A 27,082-nucleotide genomic window follows, 5' to 3' on the forward strand; every position below is an offset into this window, starting at 1 on the left:
CCTGATTTCAAGACCACTCATTTTCATAAAGTACTGCAAGGTGATGATTTTGTTCAGTTGAACTGTTAGTTAAATTCCCAAATTGTTTGAAGGAAGTGCACAATCAAGAGGTAGCCTCAGTCCAAATGAAGGTAAAGACAGAGTGTATACAGAGATGGGCACACGAGCAGATCAGTGTTTTACCAGACTTATGGTAGGCACAGGAGCAACAGAGAAGGGACTTCCTAAGAAGGAAGTAAATATTCACGGGCATTTCAGAAACTTGTTTTCTTCGGGAAACTTGAAACTCAACCTCTCTCTCTTTGGGCCTCTTTCTTCTGGGAGTTATTTTGGCATTTGACAGAATATGACAGGAGCTTCAGGCAGAACCTTGCTTGGACTGCCACTAGGTATGGCAAATAGCAGCCAGAATAAGAGGAATATCATATTTCTTTCTGATTTTTATTTTATTTTGTTTGGGGCTTTGTTGTTGTTGTGATGGTGGTGGTTTTTTGTTTGATTTGGGGTTTGGTTGGTTGGTTGGTTGGTTGATTGGTTGGTTTGGTTTGCTTTTTTCTGAATGAATAGTTTCAATTTCCTCTTCCGGTAAAGTTAGAGCTTCACAGTATATCACTGTCTCCCCAGATGCAACTTGGAAATCTCTTGATATGTGAAACTAAGTTTTCTATTTGCCATAGTGGGCAGAGCATGTCTACTCCAACCTCTGATTTAATTCTTCCACCTCTTTTTTATTGTCTCTTTCTGGATTGTGTCCAGTCAGAGCCTTGCTTAGCTAGCCAACTTCAAATCTCAGCTTTTAACTTCTGACTGTGACCAGTTTGGCAAGATGAACACAAAGAAAAGATTGGCTCCCACAGTCTAGTGAGATGAAATTAACAGTAATGTAGCCAAACATCTTCCAGAGCCAAAAAAGTAAGGCCAGGGTTCAGAAGTCATTAATGGGCCTCAAATCATGTTCTTCCATGTGGTCATCCATCAAAGGAATGACAGGCACTAGAGAAAGAAATAGCATTTCCCAGCTTTTGGCAGTTTTTTAGTTCTTCTACTCCTCCACGCAGGCACACGCATTATAGCTTTATAGTCTGAATAAATGTATTGAGTGCTGCTACCCAGGTGACACCCTTGTTCTTACCAACCACCTCTAGTGGCTTGTAACAGATTTTCATGCGTGGTTTTTTGGTGAATGAGCTGCCTTTAACTAAGATGACTTTTAAACTTTTACAACTTCAGAAATTTCGTTTGTTTTGGACTCCTTTCTTCTGTTTGCATTTAACATTACTTAAAGTTGGTAACAAAATAGATTTTTTACCATGCACCACAAGCTTCACTTCCCAACAGAAATTATATTGTGGCAGTACTTCCCAACACAGGCCAGCAATGAAATCATCCCTATTATTTCAACCTTCAGTTTCACTAGCTAAATATACCAGTTTTGTCTTTGAGCTACACAATCAGTTCTTTGATTCTACCGAGTTCATAAGGAATTGGTAGTCTTCTTGTAGGCACTCTCCAGAGTCCATTAATCATGCCACGTGGTTTTTGAAGGACAGATAGATCAACCTAGAGTCACTACTACATAGTTGGTAATTCCTCTCAAAGACCCAAATTTGTCCCTGGGCACCTTCAGGCACTTTCTTCATATGTAAAATTGACATCCAGAGCTAACAATGGCGAAGCAGAAGAAAATCAGATGTACTTTCACCAGAGCTGCCTCCGCTGCATCAAGAAGAGAATTTGGTGCATTAGGAGAAAAACAATGCTGGGATCAGAAGCATGTTTCTCTCCTATGCCTCTGACAGTTTGTCAGGAGTCTGGGAACCCAGGGAAAAAATCCAGGGAATAAATCTAGGAATGCCTGATGTTTTTCATATTTGCTCCTAATATGCCCTTTCATTCAGAGTTAGGACCTGCTCAAAGTCTGCTACAGCTCTCAAAGACAGTATTGGAATTTGTCAGTCACTAAGCTGGAAGGCAGTGACTGATTCTCTATAATCATCTAACTATGTCTGCTTAAATGCTCTCATCATGTCCACTTAATGGACCCTGTATGAGATGTCCAGTGAAGTATTTCTGACTTACCTCAGTACTAACTGCTTCATCTGAGGGATTGATGAGGACTACAGTCTCTAAGATATCACTTCTGTGGTGAAGAATCTTCTGACCTGCAAGCACAGAGAGAAAGAAAAAGATAAGAAATTAAATTCAACCATCATGGTGTAAGCAAAGTTTCCTGTGGGGATGGTTGGACACTTGCTGCGCTGTCCTGCTTTGTCTTCCTCCTGCTTACAAAAACTGCAGCAAGCGATGTCAGGCAACAAGAGTGAAAGGGTATACAAATAGCATCCAGATACTGATTTAATAAAGTCTGTGCAAGTTTGGAGGAGCCTCGGAACCCACTGCCTTTCATAGTATGTCTCTGTAGTTAGTAGTGATACTCATCGACTGGGAGTGGATGCCAGAAAAACACAACAGGACTGTTGATTTTTTTTTCCTTACATTAATTGGCAAGTTCTTATCAGACTCTCTTTCTGTGAGAACTGCAGTGAGATTAATTAGAAGCCATACTGTCATTCAGAAATCCAGACTGGTAATTAGTCTAAAAAACCAGAAGAGCTGTCCCTTCTGAGCAAACTGCTTGGCTGCTTGGTGCAATACTAAACAATTAAAATAATTAATTGGGCTTAAAAGGGAGTATGAGGGACATAGAGTAAGTTACTTATCTGCCAACTTAGAAAAACTCCCCTGTCAAGAGATGTAAATTAACGAGCTTGAGGATAGTCAGGCTGAAAGGAGCTCTGCATGCCTGAGGGCATCGTCTGAGAGGACGGGCAAACAGCCATTCCCACACTGCCCCCGGCTCGGGCAGGCTCAGTGCTGCCCCCGCCCCTGCCCCGAGCAGACTCAACCTTGCTGCCGCGAACTCTACCCATCCCAGTGATGCCCTCCTCTTCGCTGACCTGCCTGCACCCCTCCTGCCTTCCTCCTCCTTGCCCTCTGAGTTCCCACTGTGCTGAAGCTGTCGCTGTCGCTCTGGAGAATCTCTACATTTATAAGCATGCAAGTTTACAATCAAATGGCAGAAAGTTAGGGAAAAGGGAAAAAACCCCACAGCGTTTTCAAGTAAAATGTGAGATGGGGTTGTAGTCTATTCTCTTTGTGCATGACAGTGCCTAGAGTCTCAGACTAATTAGTTTAAAGAAACCTAGTTTTCTTATTTCCTTTTTGCTATACTTCCTCAAAAGAAGGAGACAGACTATATATTACAAAAGGGGAGGAGGGCAGGTCTCTTTCTCTCAGGAACATCCAGTTCTGGCATTACCCTTTGCAATTCAATTTATTTTTATAACTTTGCTCCCTGTTTAACAGGAACGCACATCCAGATGGCTCTGCTACTGCAGGCTCCTTCAGAAGATGCTCTATGGTCTGATATTTCAGTTGTTCTTCAGATTTCCCTTAAATTAAGATATTAGGTGGAGTTTATTGAATCTAGTTTATTGAATCATCACCCTTTAGCTGACACAGAAATTTCTTGCTTAATAGTTGGTGACACTGAGCACATACTTTGCTTCAGGCCAGACTAAGACTGATATATCATTAGACATTAACACATTAAACACAGGTAGAAAAGAAATGCAATTAGCCACATGCTAAGTTAGACAACGATGCACAGTGTCCACCTGACTCAAAGAACACACTTTGGATTTAACTGAAGCTGCTCCAGGTCAGGTGTCTGTAGCTGGGAGGGATTTGACCCCAGCAGCTACAAATCCTGCTGACCAGCACCAGTGGTGGTTACTTACATCCTATGTTCCCACGGGTCAGATACCCAGCTTTAGTGCTTGTGTGGGTTCATGGGCCTTGAGACTGATTTCCAGAGGCAACCCTGTTGGTCTGCACCATGTACACAGTGCCTGCTGGGAGATGCATGCGTGACTGTCTCTCTTTTCAACTCCTTGGCATCAACATGTGTTACTGCTTACCATACAGGGTGGGGACCCAGCACTGGCACAGTGAGTCACTACAAGGGCTCCCATCCCACAGAACACCTGGGAAGTTTGCAGCTATTTGCTGATATTGGTAACATGGTCCCATGTCACTGCTTGGGAAGTAAAAAAAAAAAAAAAAAAGGCTTTTTAAAACTATTTGCAATTTTATAAGAGCAACACAGGCTTGCTGCCCAGGTTGATACCCTGAGATGCTCAGCTGGAATGAAGGAAAGTCTCCCACGGGAACAGTTTTATCAGACAGAAATTAATTATCGCAGCGTGGGAGCAGAAAGCTCAGCAAGAGCATGTCACAAATTGGCAAGAGACTGCAACTTACTAAATTACAGATGGAGCGGGAGAATCTGAGACTTATGTGGAAGATCTGGGATTGCTTTAACTCTACTGGATTTTTGCAGCCCCTCCCTGTGCACATGATAGATCATTTTTGTGATGAGACAGGAAGAAAGGAAGGAACTTTCAGGTCGCACAGAAGTGGTTAAGTGAAGAGATTTTACCTGCTTATAGTTTCTGGGAAGCAAGTCAAAGCCCTATCTTTGGGGCTTTATATCTTTCATATATAAATATTATTTATGTTTGGAAGAAATCATCCTTTGATTTTATTAAGTAAAGCTTCCAATTAATACCCTATATGAGTAAAGAGTCTTGGCAGCTGTTTGATTCAGAACCAGGAGAGAAGTAAACAACAAGTGACAGTTGCTTAAAGGGTGACTTCCGCATGCATCATCCCATTTCCTATGGCCATAAGATGCTATTGCTCCCCTACTCAGCCAAATATCAATGCAATTTCATTTTAGGATTATTGAGATGGGGATGGTGTCAGTAATACTTCCTAGAAGTGACTGAACAGAATTCTTAACTTACACAGTTGATCTTTTCAGGCCAGTTAAGCAGTGTGAACATGAGGCCCATTTTTAACTATGTTAAATTCGTGCAAACACAAAATGCAAATGAATGGCAAGGGAAAGAAACCAAATCCTCTTTCAGGTCTTGTTTAACCAAGAATCACTACTGACACACTTTTACTGGGCGTGCCTGTGCCGCCTCAGCCCATGCATTTGCATGCTGTAGGCAACAAGTTACTGAACAGAGGGTTCCCATCAGCTTCTCCTGCCACTCCAGGTGAACCTCAACACTCACTTGCTCCCCATCAATGCTATTCCCACACAAAGTAAACGCAGAGGAAGGAGGTAAATCTCTCCTGCAGTAATTCTTGGCAGAAGGGGTGAAGGTATTCCTTCTCTCTGAAGATGGTAGCTGTTTTGACACCTGAGCTGGCATTCAAACACATCTCTTTGGCAACTTTAAACATCTCTTGTTTTTCATTGTAAAGAACTTGAAAGCATTATTTCACCAGCAGAAGACATGACTGCTGTGTTACTAGCTGCTGTGTTACATCAGCCACCGTGTTGGGTGGTATTAACAGATGGATGGTACAGCCTTCAAGGCTAGCTAATGAAACTTCCCACAAGCCATGAATAAGCAATGAACTGTCTGCAGCTAGAAACTTCCAGTGCTCTGCACCTGTAAGTACCTCCAAGATGCAGTCCCCCCAGCTGCCTCTGTCTTGTGGAGGACAGTGAGGAGAGAACACTGAGGGGAGAAAAATCCTCCAAAATGAACCGTAAAATATCCATTCCTGGAGTTCTTTTTTAAACTCTGAGAAGACACTTTTAGCAGACAAATACACTCACTGAAGAAAAGACATTTTCCCAATAGGGCAATGCTGCATTTGAGAGCAGAAACACGTAAACTTTTCCCACATTTCTAGGTATAGATGGCAGAAAAAGCTTGGTGTATTTTAATTCCTATTCAGGACAATACTTTGTTTATTGATGTCCACATGTAATATCACCTTCAAAGCTTTTGTCCTTTTTGCCTTTACATTCATGGTAAGCAAGAGCTGGATGACTGAAAAATATTATTAACTAAATGGTTTTGTATTTATTGGTGCATAGGTGGCTTGGAAGAGAAGTGGGAGAAGAGAGGAGGGGTTTTACACTCCACTTCTATGCACCCATGAGCTAAAGGTCAAGGCATGTGCAAATCAGACATTCTTTCACATTCAATTAAATTGGTAGAAGAAAATACACCTTCAGCAAAACCAGAAGTAATAAATAGCCTACAGAATACAACAAAGGTATTCACAACTGAACAAGAGGTCATATGAAGCATGATCTTTGGGCTGCTAAGCCTCTGAAAAATAGTACCAGGGCTTGTCAATGACTATGCTGGGAAGCAATAACTGATGTTCAAGAATCATCTCAAGTAAAATCTTTTTCAAATTTACCATGTCAGATGAAGGTTATTGGAAGGTTATAATATCCCTTGCACATAATACATTTAAAGCAATAAATTCCTTTGGAAAAAAGAAGCTTTTTGCCTAGCAAACAGTAATCCAATAATTCATAAATCTTAAATAATTTTAAACTGTTTCATCTTCTATTTCTAGGACATCAAATTTGTCCTCCAAAATCAGATGTGTTAACATTCTGTTCATCGTGGTTGTTCTATATCATCAGCAGAGTACTCAGAGTCTGGATGACTGGCCATCTGAAGGTTACTATGTCTTATACTAACTGAATAAGTCTATTTTAACTTGTTTTCAATACAAAAATCTGTGGGTATAAATTGTCAGTAATGTTGTAATTGTGACCAGCCCCCAGACACCCACACTATCAGCCTGGAGGGACTACATTGCAACAAAAAATTCCAGACCAAAGAGAAAGGATCACGATCCCCTTTTACAGCAGATTATTGATTATCTGAAGAAATCTTGCATAAATTATATGGAACACTCCATCATCTCCACCTTCTTTGTTGAGACAGGGCCACCAAAGCATGCTAAGTTTCCTGCTGAACGAAACTGCAAGCTGGAGAAATAGGTAAGCGTATCGCATTAAGCAAGGGAGTGGGTTTTATAGTCACTGAAGGAAATCCTGACATCGTAAAAATCTGGAGTTCTGTATCTGCAAGTAAGAAGAAAATGATTTGCACACTTGATGGAAAAAAACATCCTGTATAATGCCCAGGCACTGTACTACAAGAACAGGACTTCAGAAAACCCCTTCCAGGAATGGTGTAAAAGCCCTGCAGGTGATGCCAGTGGCTGCGGAGAGTAATCAGCCAGCCTTGTAATTAGCTGACACGATGGGGAGTGCATAACACAGGCATAAATTCATTTATGCCAGAGAATACAGATTCACTGCCTCCAGGGCTCAATTCAGCCCAAAGGCTTCTTAAATTTAAGATGCCTGCAAGGACAGCATAGTAATTTTTTCCAGCAAGAACTCCTATATATGTGTGAATATCAGAGTACTTTACACATTTCTATGTGAAAATAAAATCCATATACCTGCTAGGATGACAACAGGTGACAGCTGTGAACAAAAAGTCAGGTCTACTAACATTGCTGAGCTCTCTGATGGTGACATGGACTTGGAAGAATGACGCTTACTGCAAAGAGTGACTGCAGTTGACAACTTCCTCATGAGGGGAAGTGGAGGGGCAGGCACTGATCTCTTCTCTCTGGTGGCCAGTAAAAGGGCCCAAGGGAATGGCCTGAAGTTCTGTCAGGTGTCGGGGTTGACAGCAAGCCTGTCAGCAGCCTGGCATTTATCAATGAAGCAGTGGACATAAACTGGATTACCGTATACCCCCAAAAGGAGGAGAACACACCATGCAGAGGAATGTGGGCAACTTTCAGAAAGGAAGAAGATGGAAGACAGAAATGGACTTCCTGTACTTTCCGCAAGTCAGGATGACTCAACAAAAACTGTGTTTACTAGTTTGCAACCAATCCTGGTGTGTGTATACACGAAAGTACCAATAGCAGGTTGACATGTGGATGGCCTAATGGCCTGATGTATGTATACCAATAGAAAGTGACATGTGTGTGGCCTGATCTATGTGTACCAATAGCAGAATAACATGTGTATGGCCTGATGTATGAAGGCACCAATAGAAAGTTAACATGTGTGATGTGTGAAAAGTATGTTTGCAACCTGTTGCAATAAAGTGATTACAGCCTTCTTGTAATCCTGTCCCTGCTTTGAAAGAAGATTCTATGTCACTCTGCCCATCCCGACTTTAACAGCAACAGTCAGGGGAGGTTTAGGTTGGATGTCAGGAAGACGTTCTTCACCCCAAAGGTGGCTGGGTGGGGGAACAGACTCCTCAAGGAAGTGGTCACAGCACCAAGCCTGAGAGAGTTCAAGGAGTGGTTGGGGATGGTTCTGTGCAGGGCTAAGGGTTGAACTCAATGATCCCTGTGGGTCTCTTCCAACTCTGCATATTCTGTGATTCTGTGATTGCAGGGGACCTCACTGCTCTGCAACCATTCCCATTGAAATATCCTGAAGTAAATTCAAGGCATTATATCTTCTTTTTACACACCCCCTTCATCAATAGACTATTTGTATTATCTTTTCACACTAAATATTGATTTCTTGCATGTTTGCCAACTTTGTGTGACATCTAGTTTGCTGTCAAAATACAGCTATTTATCAAGTGGAAGCAAACTGCTGGCCTTTCACTAACATATCTGTTCCTGTCAGGGCAATTTATTACTTTCAACTCCAATTTCTTACCTTCAGAAAATTGGATTTTTCACATTCTTGCTATTTTACAATTTCAGGGCTTTTGAAGGACTGCTAAAACATTAAAATCAAAAAGGAACTCTGAAGAAAAAGTTGAAGCAAATCAGTCTAAAGTACAATAACAAGAAAAGTTTATATAATATAAAGTAAACTAAAACTGGTTTATCTCCCAAAAAAGGGAGTATGCTACAAAAACTGAACCAAGTACCCTAGTGATTTCATTATTGATTTCACTGAGGCTCTGGACAGAAGTGAAATTTAAAACCAAAGACTGCTGAAGACCCCAATAAAATCAGTCAAAGAAAAAAAGATTACATCTCCTGCTTATATACTGAACTTGTAATGGTAGTGGAATCCAATGCTCCCAATAAACGGATTCACCCTTGACTTTAAGAAAAAATTATATCCAGTAGTCAGTCAGCATTCTCATTTGATGGCATGGTCAGGCACAGCTGTCTCCAAACTCTGCCATTTCTGTTCTTCCATTATCTGTGTCATTTACAACCCATATGGTGGGTAAAATTTAAATCCCAGAAGCCTTGTCCACCATTGTTTAGCAGCACTGTGATTTCAGTGAGAGAATGGAAAGCAAAGGACATAAATCTGAACTGGCACAGCTGGAATGCTTTCCAGACACAGAAGTGCAGCTGAATGATCCCACTCCAAGAAACTATATCCTGTAATTATAGGAAGGGGGGTGGTGGGGGAAATAGGAGTGTTTAGATAGCTGAGCAGTTTAACATCTGGGCAGAAAGTGAGGGAAGAGTAATGTTTGTTTACTAGAGGGCCATGCAATGTCCCTAGTCATGAGAACTGCCTTGTTCAGCAGCATGGTTGTAGTCAGTGTAGCTTCGAGAAGACACCTGTTTCCAACCCAAGTGTCTGACATGGGCTTTCTTCCTCATGAATCACCTTTCCAACCTTGAAACAGAGACAGCTAAAAGACTGCTGCAGTCATCAACTAGTTTACCCTTACATCCTTTTTATATGAATTATATTTTCCATTATTTTCAAGGCAATGTATAGCACTTATTAATAATACTCCATATAATTAAAAATTAGGATCTTCCTCCAAAATATTCACAGTTCAAAGTGGCTTTCTGAAATGTATATCTTAATCTTGTTTGGGAGTATCTCCACATATTGATTTTGTAGATTAAAACACTATAGACACTGTGAACTCTGAACAACTACTTTCACAAATAATTTTATCTTTAGAACATGTCTGATAGGTGTGAAAGTATTTTAACCCCATAAAATACAGATAGGAAAAGAATTTCCAAGGTCATATGGAAATAGAAACATGAATCTTTAGAAGCCAACCAGAGTGCTGCAGCCACACAATCCTTTTGGTTCTGCAAGTACATCACTATCCTGTGTTTTAGAAAATACTTAAAAAGCTAAGTTATGCATAATGGATTATTTTTTGAGGCACTCCCTAAGTCATCTTTAGCTACTTCCCAGAGCTGAAATTCTTCCATAAACCACTTGCCTGACTGTTAAGATATCAATATTATCTAACAATAACAATATTATCACTGCAGACCTTGATAATCTAGCTTCAAATGGCAAGAAAAAGAGAAACCAATGCCAACAGAAATTTCTCAGAAATTTGTCTGGGGCTATCTAGGCAAAAACCAAGCAACTTTATCTTTTCCTCTCTTAGATTTTGTATGTCATAAACTTGAGGGCAAGCAGGTAGGTAAATATGAGGTTCTCTGTAAGCAGTTGTCTTGAGTTACACATCTCCATTACAAGTAATGATCTTAAAAAGCTCTTCAGAGCAAGAAAGTGGTATGTGTACCACAGTCAGCCCTATTTTTTAAACTGTAATCCTTTCATTGTCTTTCATTAATCTCTCTCATTAATCTCTCTCCTATGCTTAAATCTTAATCATGAAGAAAATGGCAAGGACTGCTCTAGGATGCACTGTAGAAATAATTTGTGAACCTGGAGATTTAGTTTTCAGCAGCAGAGCACATTGCCCTGGTACTGCGTAGAAACTGGCAGCCAACACACACCACGATGGGAGACTGCAGTGATGCAGAGCTGACTCATCAGTACTGAAGGTCAATAAAAGTCCTCATCTGAAACTGCATTTGGGAGTGTTACTAATCAGGGAGAGAAGTAGAGCTGCGCAACATCAGACCTCTCCCACATACAACCTTCTCTGTCGAGAAAAAAGGAAATTTCTTCTTTTACCTCTGGAAAATATCTTGGACCCAGAAACTAAAATAATCCTGAGCAGAACAGACCCCTTCCCACTATAATTTATTTAGAATACTTCCTGCAATGTGATAATTTAAATTTCCTCAGTTATTCAGAAAAGCAATCTCTCATATCCTAACTGTCAAATAGCCAAATAAAATCTTATTTGGAAAAAATTGCTACTTATTTCTCAATACCTCTGTGGCATATTACCTCATACTTCACTGTTTATTGAACACACCATATATTGTAAGTCACAGGACTGGTTAGAAGCTTAAATTTTTTTTTATTATATCAAGTAACTGATATATTCATATTACAAACAAAACCATTTACTGGGCTGTTAAAGATGCTAAGCAAATTTGTGAATCCAACATGGCTGGCACTTTTTGCAAGGGCTAATTTTAGGGGGGGAAAAAACCCCAACCATCAGATTTACTTTAATTACTTTTTAAAACAAAATATAATTGTGCCGATCCAATATTTAGCACAGCATCTAACTCAAATCTAAATGTACTCCATAGGAAAACTGTCGCTGAGCTCAATGACGAATGGAAAAGGTTCTATGATTATAAATATCTGCTGTTAAAAACAAGATAGGGAACATCAGCATTATGTTTCTCCTTAGTGGTATTTAACCAAATAGTCAAGATCCTTCCTGTACATCAAAAAATACCCAACAACCTCAGTTAAATTTATTTTACTTCCTTTCAAATGTTGCTGTTGCTAAAACCTCTTTTTTCACATCCTTTTATTTTCCCTCCCTGTGCTGCAGTGCCTGGCTGTGCCGTTCTGCCCCCACCATCCCGATGGCCAGGGAAGGGAAGCTTGCTGAGAATCTTTTCCGCTTCTCTGCAGCACGCTCTGCAGATGCTTCGTTGCACTTCACCACAACTCCCACCTTTCATAAGGAAAATGGAGCACAGCAGCAGCAGGGAAAAGCTGATGTAAATTTAAAATGTGTAGTGAAGGGATAAATATTGAAATTAATATTTCAGGAAAAAAAATAATTCAAAAGTCTGCCTTTCCTCTTTACAGACATCTCTACCTGAATATGTTTTCAGTCTGTTATTTCTCTTTAGAGACAAGTATCTAAATTTTGATCACTTCAGAAGGTCTCTGTTACTGTTTCTAAATTGCAGCAGCCTTCTTACTAATGGGCTTTCATTGTTATGGCAGCTGAAGCCAAATCCAACAGCTCCAATTAGATTCCTCTGGAGGATATTTCTGGTCTTGGTGTCATTACCGTGTATGCAACTGAGTTTTAAGTTCATCTGCCATCCTTGTTGAAAGTCTGACAAGTCAATACAACCTATAAGGGCTTCACACACAGGGAATCCATTCTTTCCCTAGAGCACATTTTCTTTGTCATGTATTTATTAAAGTTTCTCAGTTTAGCTATAATTTCTATCCTTCCTTCTAATTCAAATCAGAAAGGATTTCCTCTCCTTTGGCAGCCTATGATTAATGAATGACAGATCTGTTTACAAGCACTAAGGCTGTTGCAGGGAGGCTGGCACTACAGATCAGACACTTCATTTTGCAGTATATAAAATTATTTATGGTTGAATCTTCCTACAGTCTGGCAATCAGTAAATTTTCTTGGGTAAAAAACTCCACAGTTCATAACCTACCCTTGATACTTGTACTGTAATGTTTATAATGTACAAGAAACCCCCCATGTGTTTTGCCAAAATATCTCAACAAATTTACCTAGTGGTGCTCTTTGAAGAACTGTGGAGTTCTTCTTTCTCAGATAACATCACAGCTTTATTGCTATTTCCTGAACAAATCACATAATCATCATAGCTGAATTACAGTGGAAAAGTTATATTTTTTAATACTTGGGCTTACTTTTGTGCATTTTAGAAACTTGTTTTCTGTTGAATGTATTATTACTATCAACTAATTACCAGCTGTGGAATATCGCTGAGCCTCTGCAAACACTACAAAACATAACAAGATGCTCTGTTTGTAAGCCTTTAATGAGAAGCAGGTTTAAGCTTTTCCCCTGGCAACCATCCGGCTTCCCAGCTCCACAGTACAACTTGCCCAAAGCTTTTATTCTGCTTTTACATATAAGCAGTGTTGCTAATCAATTTCTGGATGTGAATTCGCTGTCCCTTTCTAACAGCAACCATTTTCCTTGTCTGAAAGAGCAGAGCAACATTTCTACTCCAAGGCAGAGACCTTGCTCTGCCAAGAAAAAGACTCAATTAAAAGCCTCAAAACACCTTCATCCTTCGATTCTTTACTGGATGTGTGCAGTTCTCCACTGTGATGATTTTATATAAATTGCAAATGTAATATGAAATCCATTGCCTCTGCACAGAATACAGGCAAGTACTACTAATTAATTCCAGGTTTTACAAAGAAGAAAATGAGAAGGCACACCTGTTTCAACACAAAAGGAACACTCTTTTGGGTTTCATTTCTGGAATTAAAACAAGCCATAAGTAGTCCCTCCAGTCTTTGGCCTTTAATTTTCCGATGATGTGCATAAGTACAACCAATTGGACTATATCGTAAGACTGAAAAAGTCAACACTATCCTGTAATTAGAAAATCACAAACAGGAAGGGAGGGGAAAAACAGCAAGTATTTTCAGGAAATACAAACCCATATCCAAATATTATCTTGCAAAGGCAATGTCTTTTAATACCTAAACTCCAAAGCAATTATCCTTATCAGTGGTTGAAACTGTAGTAACAAAAAGCAAAATATGAAAAACAAATAGTGATAGCTCATATCTGCTGGTACAAGAAAAAACAGAAAACAATGAACCAGCAAGTGTGACAAAAAGCAAAAATTTGCCCTCTGAATGACAAAGTGAGCAGACTTTAGATGTCAGTCAAGAGTCTAGCTTGGATTATTTAATTTCTTTACTGGCCCTGTACCCTCTCACCACATCACCTTCTGTAAGGAAAAATCAGCAAGGAACAGATCTAGTTCTGAAAACACCTATTTTTAATCTTCAAGTACTCAAGTTGTTAAGTCGTCGTCTTTTTAGGAAGAACCACATACCCCTAGAAATAGGCAGCCTCTGAGCTGAGGAGCAGAGGACTACTCTTGCAGACTCATACTGGGAGAATCCTTTCTGCTTTATGCAGCCACAGCAAGCTTTTACAGGAGGGTGCAGAACTCACACCTAGTGAAACAGTCTACTCCTGCATAATGCAAGAACTGCTGTGGAGCATCTCTAACTGGATAAACACCCACCAAACTCCCAGAAAGCTAACATGCTCAGTACGTATCAAAACTATTTACTTTAAAATGAAAGAAAGCAAAAGCTTACCCTGTCACAGAACACAAAAGGTTTTATTAAATATGAGCTCTGCCTCAGGTTCTGTCTCTTGCAGCTAAGTATTCTTACCTTTTACTAAATCTTCATTGTTTTTTCGGAACCCCCTAAAGACCCTTTAAGCCTCAAGCATACAAATCTCTGAAAATACTTAGTGGGAATAATAAAATTTTGGTCTGGTCCTTTGTGAAATTGTTGGAAACCTCTAGCATACTATGATTGCTTAAACTTCAAGGTCTATTCTTCACTTTTTGTGCATGCTTAACTCCTATTAATGCCAATGAGAGTTATGCGCATACAACAATAAAAGATTAAACTTCATTGTTTAAGGGGCAGTGTCAGCCCTCTGTGCTTTAGGGAAAAAACCTCAAGGATATTGCAAGTACTATGGGGAGTTAATCTCATTACACACTACTGATAGCATTTGTGGCAGTGTTTGCTTCTTCAATCAACCATAGGTGACCACCTGGTGCCCTGTAACTAGAAATCTGCTTCAACAACACATGCACAGATCAGGGTCTGCTTGGGAGACTAATCTGTAAGCTGCTATGGATCTATTCTCCTGACACTTTCTCTCCCACTGAGAACAACATGTGGTTTTTATTTTCAGCTTGAATATTTTCAAGTAAATGATAGAGCTTTTAAAAGTAATTTTGCACGACACAAATCCTTAAAAAGTAAAGATGTTTCATTGGGAATGAACATATCGTGATGCTTTTCAGTGCAAACTTCACATTAGCTAGTCTTCTTGAGTTATAATTTGATTGGCTTCACCAAGTAATTTCCAAATGTAAAATTGCTGCAGGGATGATTTTAAGTAGTCTTCAGGACAGCCATCAGTGAAAATAAAGACATCCATCAAAGAGAAACTAGTACAATGAAAATCATACCAGATGTTTCTTTTATTGGTCAGCATTGTCTTGTCTATGTAAGTATTATGAAAGATAAGCATTAAATGTACAAAGGTATTTTTAACTAGGCTTTCTTAGTGCATACCAATTAAATCAGCAGGGTCATGCTGACTCAAAACAGCTAGCGACCTAGCACACAAATGAGCTTCACTTCACATTTGAACAGAAAGGACACAATCACTAAGCAACTGTTTGTAGGCACCAACTGAATAATTAAAGCTGGTTTCATCATATAGATGACACATCATGCTGTGAAAAAAAAAATACCCCTGGCAACCTCTGCTTCTGAAATCTAGAGAACTTAAAAAAAGAAACACTAGGCTCTGTATTACAAGTAATTTTGCTGGCTTGCATCCTCTTCGGATGCTTTAGGGTAAAAGCACAAAGAATGGTCATCATCAACCTTTTAAACAAATTTTGGTTTTCTAATTATTTCTGGCAATTGACACCAAGTAGCCTCCAGCAATGGATTGCTAAGATGACACATTTTAAGTGTCAAAACTAAAATCTACAGATGTGTTGTGAGAATATTTTTAATAGAGCTGATGTGTTGATACAAACATACAGGAATGAGAACTGTAATTAAAATACAGTACTCTCATTTCATATGTTTTAAAAGATGTTTTGTATCCATATTCCATTTAGGGATTTCATAACAACACTGAGAATTTATTTAAGCAGTAGCTCTTGAGCAATACAGAGTGGATCCTACAGATCTAAAGGTTCTGTTTAAATCAAGGGGTCTAGAACTGCTCAGATTTTTAAAGAGAGCCAACCCACTTTCTCACTGATAAAGATGGTCCCTCCAACTCTTAGGCGCCTCTCCCCAGTAAGGTCCAAGCTTTGCCTTTACCTCTGTGCAAGGATTGCCCTTGGAAATGTGCTGCAAGAGTCCTCTCACCTTTGGCTCCAAGGGTCATACTGTTGAAATTAAACTGTCTTTTTCCCCAGATAAGACACAAGAGCCAGAAAAAAACCCAGGTCTTAGGAGTTTCTTAAAGAAGACCCAAATAACAGGAAAAAAATCCTCAGCTCTCATTAGTTGAGAATGAGAGAGTGTGGTAAATTCAGTAGATAAAGGGCAGTTTTGTTGCAAATTTTTAAGTATACATCATTTATCAATAATCAACATCTTTGATTTATCTATTCCTGCAGGGTTTAACCTCAAAAATTCTGCAGAATTTAAAGTGGTAGAAGTGGGAATTTTATAGCATTTGGCAAGACTCCCTGAGGACATCAATAAGCTTTAATATCATGCCCTTGGACAAGCACGCACAAAAGGAGGCCCATTCCAAGACACCTTGAAGGAGACCTCTAGAAAAAGCAAGAGAAAAACATCTTCCTGATTGAGATATGATGGTGTAACATTGCGTGTTTTCTAAGAAGAGATGTGTACAGGGTAAATGAAAGAAATCAAGTCTAAAAGTAGCATTAGGGCAGTCAAGTGCTGTACAAATTCAGAATGAATGTGCCTGAAGCCATACCTGTCTTACAGTGAACAGTATGCACTAGCACTGTACAAGTGGCAGGAAGCAAGGAAACATCCATCCCCTTTGCACAAAGGGTGAGATTTCACTGTGTTCTCCTAAGAAAAAGAGTGTTCTCTATTGCCTGCATTTCTTACCTTAAAGGTAATTTCTGGACACCTCTTCTTCAAAGTACAGTCAGTGCACAGGTTTTTGGTTTGGGGTTTTTTCCCCCCAGCTGATACAGAAAAGGACTTTCATTCAATTTCTAGCTCACACAGTGCCACAGGATGTGCTCCATATCCCCCTTTCCTCATTGGTACACAGTCCTACTTAGACTGACGAAAACTTCAGCCAACCCAGCCAACCCTGTTCCTTCCTCATTTGAAAAAGAATGGGCACTGAAACAGCTGATTTTTAAACACCTGGAAAAAATAAATCCCTGGTGATTATAAAAAGAGCTGTTGCTTTACAGTGGCTTTCCCCACATAAGCCTAGCGTGACTAAATCCCATATGCTACTACTCAATTTTTAATAGGCCATTGGGCAAAATTTCATTCATTTTTTATGAACACTAGATTTAAAACTGAATACAACTGCTGGTAGGCATGGGGTAAGAGATTGTATATTTCCATAAAGAGGTTTATATATGGAGTAAGAGGTGCATATAGCTATGAGAGATGAAATGAAAAAACATATATGTTTATCGCTGCACAGCTGGATACATTCAGTGCTTATCCTAAAGCTGCTTGTATAACATTCAGTTAAAGCAGAAAAACAGAAGACCCATTTACTGATCTGCAAGGCATGGGGATTTTAGAAACACATCAAGATCACCCTTGATGAGAGCAGGTACCACCTAGACATGAGAGGGCCTTAGAACTATCTCAGGATAATTCACACTGGGAATCCACAGGGAGATTGCACCCCACTTTGAGGATCCAAGCTCTGCGATGACGGGCAGATTTGCTGAGGTTAATTTACTTCCCCGTCACTTCCAGAAAAAAACTGGTAGGTCAGACCCATGCTCTCCAGTGCTTTAAGTAATCACTAACAGGATAGGAATAAATTAGATTTAGATTTCAAAACAATGTTTCTGATCCCCTCCCTAGCATTCCTTCCCAGACTGAAGGTCTCAGCAAGATTCCTGGATTTCCAGCAAGTCTTCTTTTGCCTTTTTTCTCTGCATGTGAGACAGTGCCTGTGCTTTTGTTTTTAATTTAGATGACAACAAAGCATGGGATAGAGACCAATCAAATTCTAAGCACAGATAGTGTCTGGTATGAGTATTAGACCCTGACACTTCTATTCAATTTGTTCATCAATAAAACCCTCATTACGATAGTTACAGTTAAAGGAAAATGTTTCTCTTTTATATGCCAAAGAACAAAAAAAAAGTATGAAAGAGTCTCAAGAAAACTAGCACACTTATCTATAAACTGTCCTTGAATTGGTTGCTACAAAACAAAACCAGAAGTTCTTTGGCATAGCTCTCATTGCATAGAGATTTAATATATTTGCTCTTGGTGAATATCAGATCTTGATCTGCAACCATGAACACACATCTCTGCTGTTCCCCAAGGTGAAACCATGTAGCCTTGTATTTTATATCATCAAGACACAGTACGTTTGCTGTTATTTCAAAATATTTATAAAATGTCCCATGCAGCTTTCCTTTGAATGTAATAAATTGCTTTTATAATCTACTTTGGGATACTGAGAATTCAACTGGCATTGTAGTATTTCATTTAACGCATAAAACTCTCAGAAACACCTTCTAACAGTCAGCTAAGTCAGATGAGAGAATTCTTAAAATATTAAGGGCTCATTTATATCTTCAGAGCATGGGTCAGTTTTCAAGCCACATGAGTTGTGTATGCACACTACATGTGTGGGAAGGATATTCATGAGCACAAAATCAATTAGTAGGTCTGACCTGAAGTTCTAATTACACTGACTTCTATATAATAACACTGCTATGTATTACCAAAACTAGGAGATGGTGCTTCATTTTCATTTGTCGGAACGTTGATCTATGCTAACAGTAATATGCCCACATTTACCCTGTCCATTCCAAATGCTTGAGCACTTACAGCCCTACTGTCAGACTTACTCTATATACCATTCTTCATCCACATACACACTCAGTTTCCATAGTGCCCTCCTCTCTGTCATTTTAATCTCTAAGAAAAACATTCATTGCTTACTTTAGCATCAGATAATATATTAAACAATAGGTTCATTTAATTTACGGATTGCAGGACATCTTTACAGCTTGTAAGGCAGTAAATTCTAAACCTTTCTGAACCGCAAAAGATCTTAATTCTTGCTCTGAACAACTCGATTTCAGTGTTTGCCTCTTTCCTGTTTGTAAATCCAAGATCTGAACACCATTCAGATGAATTGTACCACTGAGGTACAGTCTGATGGCTTGCAAGTATCTGTCTTCACTCTGCCAAATCCACTGCTGGCTACCTGCACCTCCTGGTGACTGGGAAGGAAATAGGAAAGCAGTAAGAAACCAGATCCTCTGGAAGGGTTTGGCTGTCTGACCTTACAATGAGGATAAGATGCCCCCTCCCAGCTTTACACCACTGAATTTCATTTCCTTTGCACCACCATCATCGCAAATGTTGAACATGTTTGTGCTGATTAATTACAAAAATCTCACCATTTCTCTGCTCATTCGTGCTGATTAATTACAAAAATCTCACCATTTCTCTGCTCATTCCCTTCTCCTCTTGTTCCTTGTCTCCTTTCTGTCTAAAGTGTAATTTTCAGGGGCAAAAACTCACATGAGAAGTATGTGAACTGACATAAACGTGCAGTACCAACACTGAACATGAAAGCAGCATGGCCATGAGTGCAGCATGTATTAGATGTGATGAGGCAAAGGAGATGTATGGGACATTGTCTGCAAGTCCCCCAGTGGAGTGGACACGGGCAGTATGAGCACATCAGGCCACAGCTGTTGCTACTACAATCTTACTGTATAGAAAATAATGCTTTTATGGTAAGAGGTTTTAAATGAACTAATTTTTACAACATGTTCCATTTGGAAATTGTGGGGGCAGCAAAAGGAAGATAAGATTTGACACATTTGCTAGTATCTGAAAAATCCTTTATATAAGGAAAAATAAGACATTTTAGCAGAATGTGAATTCTACTGAAAGGGCATTTCAATTAAAATTTGCTTAGCTCAAACCTTTGACCAGCTTAGCAATCTTTATTTTTAGCGACAAAGGTCAAAATTCTACTTTTGGTTTCCTTTCAGCATTCCTTCCTTGAGCTCCTGGGAGCATTGGCTTTGTTCCTGACAAAACCCCTTCAGGCCACAAGGACAGGGGGTTAGTGGCTGTGTATGCTGCATTTACATTTGGAGTGAGTGCTCTGTCTCACAGCTGCATCTGCTGGCCTATAGTTTCTGTCATTATTTGCATTTCAAACAGAATCAATGGAAGCAATGAACTACAAAACAAAGTGAAGTTCTGCAGAGAAAACCAATGCCTTTTTTTAATCTGACTCAGCTGCTGGAGTACTGAAAGATGGAAAACTTGATAAGATTGCACAGTCCCTAATGCTGAGTATCATTTCAGGTGAGACCAACAGTACTTATACGTCAAAAAATGTAATTTAAAAGGGAAACTGCTTCTATAGCTGGTGATAACCTGGTTTTCATAGGTAATCACCTATGTGATTAAAGCCCAGCTAAAATACATTAAAATACAATTCCAAAAACAGTGTAATAGAAAAGAAATTGAGGCTTAATAAGTCTTCCTCTTTTCTTTCCTAAGTATCTTATGCTGCTCTTCTAAATGTTTCATGTGCTGTAGAAGTCTGCACTTCCTGCCTGGAAGTTTGATTTGCAGTTCACAGATTAATACCTATCTCAGCCCTATTGCTATGTCCTTTAGGTCATTTCTCACATTGATCCAAAATTTGAAAACCTGCTTTGGAGGCTAGTGTCAGATATAAGGGGGGAACTGAAGGCAGTTACCCAGATTCTGGAAGAAAATAGAAAAGGCAGGAAAGTCAGAGAGAAGCTGCAAAGTCACTATTCAAATTTGATGGATGTTTCTACAACAATGGTCAAACACCGTCCTAGTTTATATGCTTCACTGCAGCATGGCAGCACTTCTGCAAGGTGTTCCTACTGTACCAGCATGTCTGCAAGCAGGTAGATCTTCCGTAGGGAGCAGAATAAAGAGAACTCTCCCATCTTCACCACAACTAACCACTCCGGCCACTCCTGCTGTAAAGGCAGCATTCAATCCTACATTGCATAAGAGGCTCAAGTGTGATTTAATCCTGTTCATTCTCCCCTACTTCCAAATCACACTGTCATCCACGCTGTACCTCCAAATGATTGTGTATCATCATGTTTGAATACTACAGAACATTTCTGGCAAAAAAATCCCCCACAACTATTCCCTGGGATGCAGGGCAGTGAGGGAGCATTAGTATTTGAATTGGCTGCACTGATCCTGTGGCTGTGACGTCAGACCTCTTAAGTTGATGGCTGGGACACTAATAGCAAGAGTACTTCATTTCTTAATGGACCTCTGGGTTCTTCAGTGCACTCTCACTGCAAATAGGCATTAGTCCCTTCCTTGACTGTTTCTGGTTTTTTCCTCTTCAGAGTTGAGATAATGCTAGCTATATAATCTTTGCAAAAAGTGGCAGAATCAAGGTTACTCTTTTACCTTCTGGTCCTTGATGGGAAAAGTGTTCAAAGGATAGCCAGATCCTGCAGGGACTAATCTCATCTCTTTGTAGATGTCTGGATGCCCTTGGAGCTGTGGTGACTCAGCTAGACACAAAATCAAGGTTCTGTCCACAGAACATCTCTCTCATCCTGCAGAATAGTCTCTGTGTCACAACTGAATTCAAACACAGAAGTACTTTGTTTTCTGCCTACTTAGTATCTCCCTGGCTAATATATTTGCTAGTTTTTGTTATAATTCTCTGTCTGCAGTAAATAAAGTTGTCACATAGCTGCACTTCAAATAAAGCAATGTCTGTTTAGTGTTTGCATTTCTGTTTGTAAAGTTGTTTAATGAATGTTTTGGAAATGCTTGCATTCTATAACTTGCTGCACACAGGGATCTTTGTTCCAGTTATGACTAATGTACGTGATTTGCAATAAAAATAACAGAAGTACTACAGATCCCCTCTCATGGGCTGGGACACCTTTCACTAGACTAGATTGTTTGGAGCTCCATTCAGCCTGGCCTTGAACACCTCCAGGGATGGGGCACCCACAAGTTCTCTGGGCAACCTGTTCCACCCTCACAGGAAAGAACTTCCTCCTAATATCTCATCTAAACCTACTCTCTTTTAGTTTGAATCCATTCCCCCTTGTACTGTCACTACACGCTCTTGAAAAAATGTTCCTCTTCATCTTTCTTGAAGGCTTCCTTCAAGAGCAATTGGAAGGCTGCAATTAGGTCATCCTGAAGCTTTCTCTTTTCTAGGCTGAACAAACCCAATTCTCTCAGCCTCTCCTAGAACAAGAGATGCTCCAAACCTCTAATCATCTTGGTGGCCTCCTCTGGACTCACTCCAACAGGTCTATGTCTTTCTTGTGATGAGGACCCCAGAGCGGGATGCAGTACTCCAGGTGGGTCTCATGAGAACAGAATAAAGGGGCAGAATCACCTTCTTCAATATTGTTCTTCTGTACAGAAATAATTTGGCTGTGTAAATTTCTCATGTACCATGTATCACAAATGGTGGAAACAGAAGAAACATCCTAAGTTACAGACTAAGGGCAGATCCAACTGGCCTTCAGACAACAGACCTTTTTCCACTGATTTCAGTGGGAGTTGGACAAGCTCACTAGATTAATTAAAAACAACAGTCTAGAAAATGTGTTTTACAAGATAAAAATACACTATTTTTCACACTGCCAAAAGTATTTTAACTTGCTAATTAGCAATCCCAAGGAAACTTAACGTTGACAGATTTTAAGTGAATTAATACATCCACCATGCACCACAGCGTGAATTTTCCTGTGACTTCAAGAATAAGTTAATTGTGAGTTTGTTCTTGGTCTAATATTGTGAATTCAGACCTAAATTATTCATCCTCTCTCATATACTTCTATATCCCCTCTGCAAGTCACATGGAAATTACCTCACCATCCACGGCACAGATTCCATCTAATGTAAATTGGCACAGCAACAGTGGATTCACAGTTATCCTAAGTTTAGCATGCACTTAGCAAGAAGCCTAAGAAATTCTACTTCAGAATGTCTTCAGTAAGTAAGCAGCTACCGTGGACTGAGTTTTGCAACATATGTGTACAGCAGAGGTCCCAGCATAAACTCTCTGGTTCAACTACAAGATGGATTAAGAGCTGTAGTAAATAGTTCAAAATAAAAAACAGTATCTCAGTAGAATGCCTAAAAACAATTTAAATTAAAGGTCAGGGTCTAATTTTACTAATTTAGGTCCAAGCACCTGCGAATATGTATGTCCTTTTTTACCATCATTCAAGCTCTTCTCAACAAATTCAGACTACGGAGACAAATTGGAAGACAAAGAGAAAGTTTAGAAAACTCCACATTTAAAAGAGCTATTTTTTACATCTCCATTAAAAAACCAAAACATAAAAATACAACCAAGTGTTTAAATCTTTGAAGGATAGGATCCAGCCAAAACTCTAAGTCCACTGACTGAGTCAACTGAGTGAGAAGTTCAGAAGTACCCACGTAGTAGTAGAGCTTTTGTGATTTATAAAAATATCAGAAGACAATCTCTTGATTTCATATCTGTTCATCCCACATATTAGCTTTTTGTTGTGCCTTAGGTAAATGTTAAAAGTTATTTTTAGGAAATATGTTTGTGAAAGTGCTAATTATTTTAAACCATTACCTTTAAATTCTCACAGGTGTTTATTTCTCTTAAGTGTATGTGCAAATCAGCACCCAGATTGCCGCCCTTCTTTGGTCCACGAACAGTACCTGCCAGTTTATGTTTTCTTTTTTGTTGCTGTAGACAAATCCTACTATCATACCAGATACTTATCCAGTGACAACTTAAGACAAGTGAAAGATGAAAAGGAAAGTTATTTCACTGCCCTCTCTTACCTTCTAGCATGTCTGATTTTATTCATTCCTGTCTTTTGTGATCTCCTTTTGCAGCACACACGGCTTATCAACTGACAAAAAAATAAATGTATAACAAATATTCTACAAGACCAGACAGAGGGATTTACTAAATATAAAGAAATTGCCTGGTCAGACTTCTACCCTCTTCCCTGAGGGTAGATACTGTTGCTTCTGACATCTCTCAAGTTCTTGCAGCACCGTTTCAAGTACTACTAGCAACTAGCAACCAGTCTAGTTCTAACATGCTTTAAGGGTCAATAGGGGAAAAAAGGCAACAATTCTTACATAGATAACCTTAAAATCAATTTGCACAACTGGAGTGCTGCAATGGAAGGCTATAAACTCTTCAGAATGGATAGGCAAGGAAGGAGAGGCTTTTAGGTAGTCCTGCATGTTAGGGAGTTTTGATTATCTACATGTTTTGATTATCTACAGCTTAATCATAGTCATTATAGGGTTCAGTGTTTACAGGTAATAATCAGAGGGAAAGCCAACAGAGCACATATTCTGGTGAGAGTCTGTTACAGATCACCCAATAAGGATGAAGAGGCAGATGAAAGCAGCTAGGAGAAGCATCATGATCTCTGGCCCTTGTTCATGTGGGGAACTTCAAATTAACAGATGTCTGCTGGAAATAAAACACAGCAGAGATAAAACAGCCTAGGAGGTTCCTGTAGAGTGTGGAAGATACTGTCTCAGCACAGCTGATGAGGAAGCCAACCAGGGAATGTGCCCAACCAGACCTATTGCCTGTGAATAGATACAGACTGGTGGGTGATGTGATGGTTGGGGGCCATCTTGCACACAGCAATCATGAAATGAGTTTTTGATTCTGAGAAGTAAGGAGGGGCATCACAACTGGAATAGTACCTTGCATTTATGGAGGGCAGACTTTGGCCTGTTTAGGACACTGACTGACAGAGTCCCTTGAGAGACAGTACTGAAGGTCAAAGGAGTACAGGAAGGCTAGACATTCTTCAAGAAGGAAATCCTACAGGCAAAGGACCAGGCAGTCCCCATGTGCCGAAAGACAAGATGGTTGAGACAAAGACCATCCTGTCTGAACAGAGTTTGGCTGCAGCTCAGGAAAAGAAAGAGTTTATGATCTTTGGAAGAAGGGGCAGGAACTCAGAAGGACTACAGGGAGGTCATGAGGTTATGAAGGAAGAAAATTAGAGGGGTAAAGCCCAACTAGAACTTAATGTGACTACTGACGTAAAAGTTTCACTGAAGTAAAAATGTTTCTATAAATAGAGGAGCAACAAAAGGAGGGCTAGGGAAAATCTCCATCCTTTATTAGATGTAGGGGGAAACATAGCAGCAAAGCGTGACAAAAAGACTGAGGACTTAATGCTTTCTTTAATAATAAGACCTGCTGTTTTCCAGCTACCCGAGGCTCCTGAACTGGAAGACAGAGATGAGGAACAGAATGAAACCTCGTTAATCCAAGGGGAAGTGGTCAGCAATCTGCTACACAACTTAGAACTGCACAAGTCTCCAGGGATGGATGCAATCAACCCAACGGGAGCTGGTGGAGGGGCTGAGTACATTTACATCATTTGTCAGCAGTCCTGGGTAACCATGGAGGTCCCAGTTGACTGGAGGCTGACAAATATGATACCCATCTATATGAAAGAAGAAATACTCAGGGAACTACAGGCCACTCAGCCTGGCCTTGGTGCCAAGGAAGGTCATGGGGCAGATCATCTCCAGTGCCATCATACAGTATGTACATGACAACCAGAGGATCAGGCCCAGCCAACACGGGTTTGGATCAACATGATCTCCTCCTATGACAAAGTGCCCCAGTTAGTGGATGAGGGAAAGCCTGTGGATCTTGTTTACCCAAAGCTTTTGACACAGTTTCTCACAGCATTCTCCTGGAGAAACTGCCTGCTTATGGCTTGGATGGGTGTACTGTTAACTGCCAGGATAGCTGGGCCCAGAGAGTGGTGGTGAATGAAGGTTCCCCAAGACTCAGTACTGGGGCCAGTTTTGTCTTCCATCTTTATAATTGACCTAGGTTCAGGGATTAAATGTACCCCCAGTAAATTTGTGGATGACACCGGGCTGGGTGAGAGTGTCAATCTGCTGGAGGGCAGGAAGGGTCTACAAAGGGATCTGGACAGGCTGGATTGATGGAATGAGGCCAACGGTGTGAGGTTCAACAAGATCAACTGCACCTGTTGTTCAGTCACAATAGCCCCAGGCGGTGCTACAGGCTGATGGCAGAGTGGCTGGAAAGCTGCCCAGCAGAAAAGGACTTGGGGGTGCTGGTCAACAGCAGCTGAACATGAGCCAGCAGTGTGCCTAGGTGGCCAAGAAGGCCAATGGCACCCTGGCCTGTATCAGCAATAGTGTGGCCAGCAGGGCCAGGGCAGCGATTGTCCTCCTCTACTTGGCACTGGTGAGGCCCAGGAGTACAAATAAAACATTTGTACAAAATACACAAATAAAACATTTTCAGGACTTTCTTCATAAGCTGCTAGTTTGAGTGGTTTAGAATTTGACTATTGTAATTTTCTTCCCTTAGAATAAAAGCATGGGAAACTGAAAGTCTACTGTACCATTTTGAAATGAGTAATGAAAGTTCACAAAAACACTGGGTTTCAGTTACATTTCTGGTGCTCCAATTGTTTTTGTTTCTTCTATAAATACAGAAAAATACAAAGTATCATTTAAAATTGCCTCTCTCAGCTTAAAAGTTTCCTATGAATCATCTAGTTCTGGCCTTTATAGAATTCAGTGGTTTTTTCTTTTATGAAAATTATGTATTTCCTATGCTGATGGGCTTGGAGTCTAAGTAGGTGGGAAACTCACAAAAGAAGTGGAATAACATAAGAAACAAACAAGCAAGTCCAAGGAAGTGTGAGAAAGGGAACAGAGAGCAAGCACTGCAGACTGGGATTCTTATCCTTAGAAAAGGAACTGGGTTGGCAGCTGCCAGGAGAATGATCCAACAGTCTGGAAGTACCAAGGGTTTCCAAGATGTCAAACACACATCATGGGCTCTCAGGTTCCCTGACTCCTGCGTACAGAGCAAGGGCACACCTGGATGCTCCATGGAGGGAGTCAACTCTCATGTATGCCTTCATTTCCATTAGTCTGCACTATGCTGTGGTCCACACAGCCATAAGGGCCATATAACCAAAATGACACCAGCACAATTACCTGTAAATATAACAGCTTACAGCAGCACTGACTAGCTGTATTTGATAATACATGGACTTTACCGAGTTCCTCTGATAATAATGACAATTTTCTCAGCCTTCTTTCTACAAAAATTCAGAATGGAAATCTGTTTAAATAAGGCACTAAGTAAAGATTTGGCTTCCCATCTCTTTCAGTAAAGATGAAGGGAAAGAAAATTTAATTCTAAAATCATTTTTCAAAGGGTCTTGTGTCAAATTTGGCCTCTGCATTGTTTATGCATATTATACATACAGGGTATGTATTGTTTATGTATATTATACATACAGGATG

The 27,082-nt window shown here is 40.0% G+C and overlaps 1 protein-coding gene across 1 annotated transcript in view; it reads right to left on the reverse strand.

The window, feature by feature from the left end:
• MAP1B (microtubule associated protein 1B) overlaps positions 1-27,082 on the reverse strand; it is a 72,730-nt gene that overhangs the window by 21,944 nt on the left and 23,704 nt on the right. The window contains 1 exon segment of the mRNA XM_032674978.1: positions 2,080-2,162. Within this exon segment, the coding sequence (XP_032530869.1) occupies positions 2,080-2,162 (83 nt within the window).

The sequence above is a fragment of the Chiroxiphia lanceolata genome, chromosome Z (genome assembly GCF_009829145.1).
Source record: "Chiroxiphia lanceolata isolate bChiLan1 chromosome Z, bChiLan1.pri, whole genome shotgun sequence".
NCBI lineage: Eukaryota > Metazoa > Chordata > Aves > Passeriformes > Pipridae > Chiroxiphia > Chiroxiphia lanceolata.